This window comes from Oculina patagonica, chromosome 4 (assembly GCF_052425735.1).
Source record: "Oculina patagonica isolate OP01 chromosome 4, crgOcupat, whole genome shotgun sequence".
Lineage (NCBI taxonomy): Eukaryota > Metazoa > Cnidaria > Anthozoa > Scleractinia > Oculinidae > Oculina > Oculina patagonica.
The window spans coordinates 19,257,408-19,264,916 of NC_135761.1; the positions used below are offsets into that span (position 1 = coordinate 19,257,408).

Here is a 7,509-nt window from a genome sequence, read left to right on the forward strand (position 1 = left end):
TTTGCCGTCCAATGGGACGAAACCATTTATTCTGGCTGTGCATGTTTGCTGTAGCAAATCCCTGCTGATCAAGTGCATGTTTCTGATCACGCTTTGTAAGAATTGAATAGACCATAGAGTCTTGTTATAAATTGAAGCTTACATATTGTCGTGGCTTCAGTGGCTTGAGCACACAAAATGACAGAGATTCTTTTGGCAATTATGAGGACACGGAGTCTGTGTTTATAACCTGAATTTCTTGAATAATGGCTTTTAATGATAAATTAGGAGTATAAACGTTACTCTACACTGTCTCTTGCTCAAAGCAAAAGAACACCTATATTTGGCTTCGTTCCATGATTGGTTTTATCCTTTTTTTTACATGACGATAATTAGGTAAATTATCTTTTCTCTCAGGCAGAGGAAACATTTTTTCCTTTTTTCTTCGACGAGGCCATAAATACAATTAATTGTATAGTAAGACCAAATTTTTGAAATAAATGCATTATATGCATAAACTTTTTTTTTTTTTTTTTCAATTGCAAATTCTAATCGTTCCGCATGTACCAAAGTGATGGAAAGGGAGGTGAAGCTGTTCCATCCATTGCTTCAATGTGATTCTATTCTCGATTTCTTGATTCTTGACGGTGCCATGGCAATGGTTCTTCAAAACGTTTTGCTCAAATTTGCATAAAGTTATTATTCTTCCAAAAAACACTTTTAAGCAATTTTGTAGTATTGTGAATTTTTTTCATTTACTTTTATTTTTTGAACTTTTTTTATAAATGTTTTGCAGTTTTAAATTCATGAAAAAGTGAAATCTGTGATGAAGAAATATAAAGTGTCAAACGATCTCATTACCAACAGATAACAAACATTTCTAAAACTAGTAGCTACTAACAATAGTAACCTTAAAGTAACGAGGCTGAGGTGTTTACCCCGTCAGTCTCAAATTCTAATGAGTCTATTTCATTGGTTCAGACCTGAAATCAACTTGCTTTTGATGTGGCGTGATCCAAACTTGTCTCGTTTTTTAAGCTAAAAATGGGAATGAAATCGGCACAAGAAATGTTATCTAGATTCTCATATATAAAATTCCCCGTTTTGTTGCTAAGGTTCAAACATTTAAAAACAAGGCTTAGGCTAGGCACTCTGTTATAATTTTGCTGTAAACCTTTGTCACAACTTGAAAACAATCATTTTCACGCTGGGTATCAATTTCACTGACCTAAAGCCCGATATGGGCTGTGTGAATTCAAAGACAGTCGTGCTACAGTCAAAACTTTTGGCTGACTTAAATGTACGCGATCTGAATTTCGTTTCCCACTCTACTGCAGAACTAGACGAAATGGTCGAATTCTGCGTCAACAGTAAGAAATAAAGTTGTTATTTGTGGTGTGTATTTCCAGGTAATTCCAGTTGTATTTTCGTGCCGCCCTCTTTGTTGTCTTTGTTGAAAACACGTTGGCCTTGGAAATCCGCAAGTTAATTTATCAGGAGATCTGTATGATGTTCCTGAACGTTTTATTTAATTCTCAGCTGATACAGAAGTTTCATTTTTTTAACACGAATGCTTTTAAGTACAGCAGTGCAATTTTTCCATTTTAACTATATTTAAATTCTTCGAGAATGTCCAGTCGATCGCATGAGGTGTGTTTACTGCTGTGCCCTTGGCACCTCTTCAATGAAGATCCGGTTCAGAGAAGCCCAGCCTGTAGCTGCATCAGCAAGCGCGTGGCCAGTGGTACACTTTCCAACCCAGAACCCTACGCGCACCTTCCCCTTGTGAATGTTATTACAGTGACCTTCAATATGGCGGTGACGGTGAAGATAGCGGGTTCTGTCTGCCATGTAGAACGCGCCTTCAATGGACCCAGGAGAGCTGCATTCGACGCCATTGAAGGTGAAATACCAACGGCTACAGCAGCCGTCACATCCGTGCATCATGACGTTTCCAGCAAAGTAAACATGGAGGGCAGTGGTTGTGAAGTTCTTCACAAATTCACAGTTCTGTTAAGGTAATTAACATAAATTATAATTAATACAACAATAATCATCTGAACCAAAGCAGAAGGGGAGGAAGGCACAAGCCACTTTTCATAACAGGATGTCGTAGAATAGCTTAAATAGTGACTGATTCTATACATAACCATAAAGTTTATACCACAAAGATGGAAAGAGATTGATCCTTGAAAGAACAAAAAAATAAGTGAGTGAATGAATAAATAAATGAATTAATAAATGAATGAATGAATAAACGAAAGAATGAATGAATGAAACAGCAGGTGAATTCATAATGAAGGTTTATCAACCTGAAAATTAATGTAGACTACCTTTTAATTAACTCCAAAAAAAAATCACAGAAGATAGAGGATATTTTTAGAGACATCAGTAGCTTGTGAAGCGAAAAAAATAAAATTGCGGGAACACACGGTGCGGGAATGTGGTTATCACAAAAGTTAATTATTATCAGGTACTTTCGATTCTCGGTATGTAGTTGATTCTACAACCAAATCACTTGCCTGGATCACGCCTGCGTCCTTGTCGTCGCGGTTTTTCCATGTGCATTCTTTCCAGTTCATGTGCGAGGAAAGCTGAGGTGTTCCTGGAGTTCCACTGTCACCTTTCTCCCCTCTCTCTCCTTTTTTGCCGGCGGGGCCCTGGACACCAGGTTCTCCCCGTGCTCCTCTCTTTCCATCTACACCAGGTGGTCCCCGGGGTCCAGACTTCCCTGGACTTCCTCGGTATCCTTTAGCTCCGTCACGTCCGTTGCGACCAGGTACCCCAGGGGAACCCGGCATGCCGTGCATGCCAGGAATTCCATTTGTCCCTGGATGTCCACCGCAACATAATTGTTGAGTCTGTAAGTAGTAGATAAAATATGAGCGGGAGATCTGTATGGGCGTTTACAATGGCGAGCCGATGGGCCGCTCGCCATTGTAAACGCCCATACAGATCTCCCGCTCATATTTTATTCTACTTGTGAAATGAAAACACTAAATTTAATGCAAAGTTGTGTTATGCGAATCAGTAGAGATCTGTATCAAAAGTTAATGAATACTAATTAACTGAGCAGTGGTCTGTATCAAAAGTTAATTCTATTGTTTGATTTATATTGGGGTTTATAGTTGTGTACATGTGATCTGAATACAGTGCTGGGATTGGTTTGCACCCTCATGAATAGTTAATGACTTTTACATGAGATATTAAAGAAATGCATGTTTTGCCTCTACCTTTGACTGACTATCACTATAGGCAAGTCAACATCTTGTACCCACCACACCGATGTTGTTTTTTATTTAATGATCTTATAATTATTCACTGTAAGACTGTTAAAAAAGGGAAAAAAAGCATAGCTACAAAAACCATAAGCCTAATTAAAAAATACATTAAATAAATACAAAAAAGAACGGAAAAGGAAAAATGAGGCGTGGTAAGACCATACTTAAGGTGCTGTTGAAATAGGTGGAATAGGCGTACGGGCACCTTCGGGGTGGGGGGGGGGGGGGGGGGGGGTTGAAAGCCGAATTATGAGGCATATAAAATGGAAAAAGGTGCATTGCAAAAGTAGTGTACAACCTGGCTTACTTGCTTTAAACGAAACGTTATTTATAATGAATTATGTCAATGCACTGTATCCTTTTTTCTTCGGAAATATTTTACTTATCCATTCTAGCTCAGCAAAAAAGTACTTTTGGGGAGGCAATTAAATTTTTTTTTTTTCGCTTGAAAGTTGTAAAAAATGATGTGACTCGGGTAAATGGGTTAAGACATTTCATTGAAAATTTTGAGCAAGCGCTCAAAGCTTAACATTTAAGCCAAAAGTATTAGCTTCATCCCATATGTAACAGCTTTGTTTCAAGGTCTTGCACTGGATTCATCGCGCACATGCGCTCAAGCTATGCAAAAAAACACTAACTTCTGGTCACTCTAACTCACTTCAAAATGAATCAAACTAAGTTGTCACACGGAAATTGCGAGAAAAAACGAAACGTTGTTGCAGTAATTTGCAAAAGAAAACAAAAACAAGCAAATAACGAAAAATTTAAACTTTGAATCACAAAGTTCGGTATATATCCAATACTTTTTCTTTGAATTTCAGATTACGCGTATCACTGAAAACCGCAATATAAATATATATCTCCTAGATTTACAAAGAGGTCAGCTTGGACTGCTGTCTAAAAGTAATAAATGAACTCACTTTGTTAGTGCAGTGGTTGTCCGTTGCAGAGCACAGGGCAATCAGGGATAAAATCAGCAAACATAACATGATCAGCGAATTTTGCATCTTCGGTGGTTTGTTCGGACCTGTCTGTAATAGATAACGATTAACCACGCTTACAGTGAAAAATGTTTTAAAACGTGAAATTAGCCTTAGTATCTTCTGAGATATTTGGTCGATACTTGGCTGTTCTTGTGACACTTAAATTTTCGAAATTTAAAGGTGGCTCTTAAACCGCTCCGTGGAATTTTTTTAACTTATCAAGCTGATCATTACTCGATAATAAAAATCATGGGGGTCTGTTGAGGCCTCAAATGTAATAAATGTCCCTAAATGTAATAAAGGTCCTAAATGTAATAACTTTTGGTCCTAAATGTAATAAAGGTCCTAAGTGTAATTACTTTTGGTCCTAAATGTAATAAAGGTCTGTAGTGTATTAAAGGTTCCAGCCTAACATGAAATAATGCTCGGTGCTTTTCTATGTATTATATTCAGTTTGAAACCTGTTTTATGTTTACTTGCTTCATTTTCTTTCCAGTACTGTAAGATGCTATTTCGATTTTGTCATGAAGCAAGCAACTAAATCACGTGACAACGTTCATCCACGCGATCGATCACTTGACACTAGAGTACAATTCTTGAGTTCTTGAGTACAATTTTTTACCTGATTTTTTAGGAATTTTTCGATTGTTTGAACCGTCGTGCTTTATGAAAATTTTCGTTAACTCGAATTTTAAAAAGACTATTGAAGCAACAAATATGATACTTTTACTTTTCCTGCAAACGTACTACTAGACTCTTGTTTTCTTTTAAACCGCTCTGACACTTCCAAGTTCAATTTAATTAAACTACGGTTTTACTGGCGGCACAGGTCTACAAGAAATTTACAGCATACGACGCACACATAACAAGCACACGTCAGGCTTAAGAAACCAATTTTTTCTAAACACGTCCCTGTTATGTTAACTTTCTGTAGATTGGATTTTGGTTTGAGGTTAAAACAGTAAACGTGATAGTCTTCAGCTTCTTTGCAAACAAGTTTAATTTAATTTTTTTGCGGTTTTAAGTTGGTGCCACAGAGTCTACAGGAATCCTTCCGCAGGAAGAAACATGCAACGTTTGTAAGTGTCTCAGTATATAAAGTAGACTCATCTGCGCATACATTTAGCACAAAGTGTTTTGTTCCACAAGGTGAGCATATTGCTTTCTGAAACAGGTGTATACCTGCCTCGTCCTCAGCGCCTCTCTCTTGTTTGGGGAAATGGGCGCTTTCTTTCTCCTTCGCGTGGTCCCTCTCGCTTCGCGCTCTTCACCAGTCACTCGCGTTTCGCGCTCGCTTTGTGTTATTGCAGCGAGAATCGAGTGCGAAGCGTCTGAGGAGGAGGCTGGGTATATACCTTTGTGCGCTTTATATGAAAAATAACGTAGGTAAACTTCCCGTTTTACCAAGGACAGACGATCAGGACCCCCCTTCCCCTTAGTCAGGAATAATTAATAATTATTGATATTAATAAATTAATTAATTAATTAATTAATTAATTGACTATTGAAAGTTTACACCTTTAGCCTTAGGGCGTAAGGGGCTTAGCGTTTTAGCGGGCTACAGGCCCAAACAACCATCGCAATAGTTCATTTTGCACTATTGAGGATTTTGAGTAAATTACTTCTGTTGTTACCTATGAGCGTCTGTTGCCGTTGGCTCATGTCCAAAAAGACATGCAAAATAAAATAGATTTTGGCACATTCTTTAAGGCAGGCGGTAAAGTACATCATAATCTGGATCCCTAAGATACATTTTTAACTCCTTGCTTTTATATAGAGAAGCACCGTGCATGATTTCATGTTTAGCCGAACCTTAATTACATTGAAGACCTTTATTTTTTTTTAGGGCCGAAAGTTGTTACACTTAGCCTTTATTTCGATTTATTACATTTAGGACAAAAAGTTATTACACTTAGGACCTTTATTTACATTAAGGACCAAAATTTATTACATTTGAGGCTTCAACAGGGTCACCGAACTTATTTTTGAGTTTTAAGGACTTAAGCAAAAATTAAGGGTGTTTTAACAGGTTATACTGTTGCTACGGTAACCAGTGACGTCATGAAAATTACCGCAACCTGTTCAGCAATGATTGGAAATTTGCTTGATACCATTATTGTAGCAGCAACTGATAAAGATTTGTAGTACTGACTCATCAACGGGAGAAGAGCTGCCGTTGTGAGCCTCCTTAATCGATTTCAGCTTGTGGTCACAGATTTTACGGGCTACATTTGATGCGAGTGAAATGCGATTTAAAAGTGCTTACGTATAGAAAGAGGAAACTTGCCGTGCCACGACCAATTTCTCTAAAAATTTACAAGTAAATTCACGATTAAGTATAGTAAATAGAAGCGATTGATTTAAAGTAAAAGGAATAAATTAGGACACCGCTAGGTAAAGCTTTATGAGAGGAGAAGCCCAACGGAGTCTTAACAAACACATGATTTTTTTCTTTCGTTTTGTTTTGTGCCTTTGCTTCTTGCAATTGTGGAGATAAAGTTTTTTTTTATGATCCATGTTTTGAATCTGATTTTTGTGTTTCCTTTCACGCCGGAAAAAAAAAATGACTTTACTCCATATTTATTCCCGAAGACTCTTGCTCGCTGTTTTTTTTTTATTTTTATTTTTTCTCTTTCTCTTTATATTACGGCTCGAATTAATAGTGCATTACATTATAACCATACCTTTTTCTAGTTTCTCTTTTCCTAACGAAGAAGGGTTTACCACTTTGCTTAATTCACGGTTCAAATCTTTTTATTTCTTCTTGGAATCTGATACGTCATTGCTTTATTTTTAAAGACAGCTAAAAACATTTTAGTGTCAGGAACCTCGATCAGCACTGACTTGAATTGACGTCGCTACGCGGAAAGAGAGAACAAAACCCTAATCCGTTAAAAGTAAAAAGATCTTCAGTTAAGCTGTCAGCTAAGCTGATGGAACCATTTTTTTTTGCGGGTAAAAGTTAAAGTAAGATATGATTTTTAAAGCTGTTTCTTATTTAATATGTCTTTATCACTTACCTTTCAGCTACAGCATCAAAACACAACTAAAAGCACTATCGACAACTACTCTAATATGTATCTTTTTTTTTCAATCAAAATTGATTAAAGCGAAGTATTGTTTATTATTTATTCAACTCTTGTTTAATGTGCTTTTTGTGAGTGCATTACTATTTGCTACTGAGAACAGCGTGTTTAGCCAATGATTTGTCGAATTTGGTGGAACCTGTCATTCTTGTCCTGTGTAGATGCCAAAGCGATCGCATC

General features: G+C 37.1%; 1 protein-coding gene across 1 annotated transcript; it reads right to left on the reverse strand.

Annotated features, from left to right (window-relative positions):
• Positions 1 to 1,500: 1,500 nt before the first annotated feature.
• LOC144651872 (collagen triple helix repeat-containing protein 1-like) lies at positions 1,501 to 7,278 on the reverse strand. The gene is made up of 4 exons (XM_078511922.1): positions 7,264 to 7,278; positions 4,181 to 4,291; positions 2,502 to 2,840; positions 1,501 to 1,989 (listed from the first exon to the last, which is right to left on the reverse strand). Exons 2-4 carry the CDS (start codon positions 4,265 to 4,267, stop codon positions 1,636 to 1,638), a joined length of 780 nt encoding a protein of 259 aa, XP_078368048.1. The 5' UTR covers positions 4,268 to 4,291; positions 7,264 to 7,278; the 3' UTR covers positions 1,501 to 1,635.
• Positions 7,279 to 7,509: the final 231 nt, after the last annotated feature.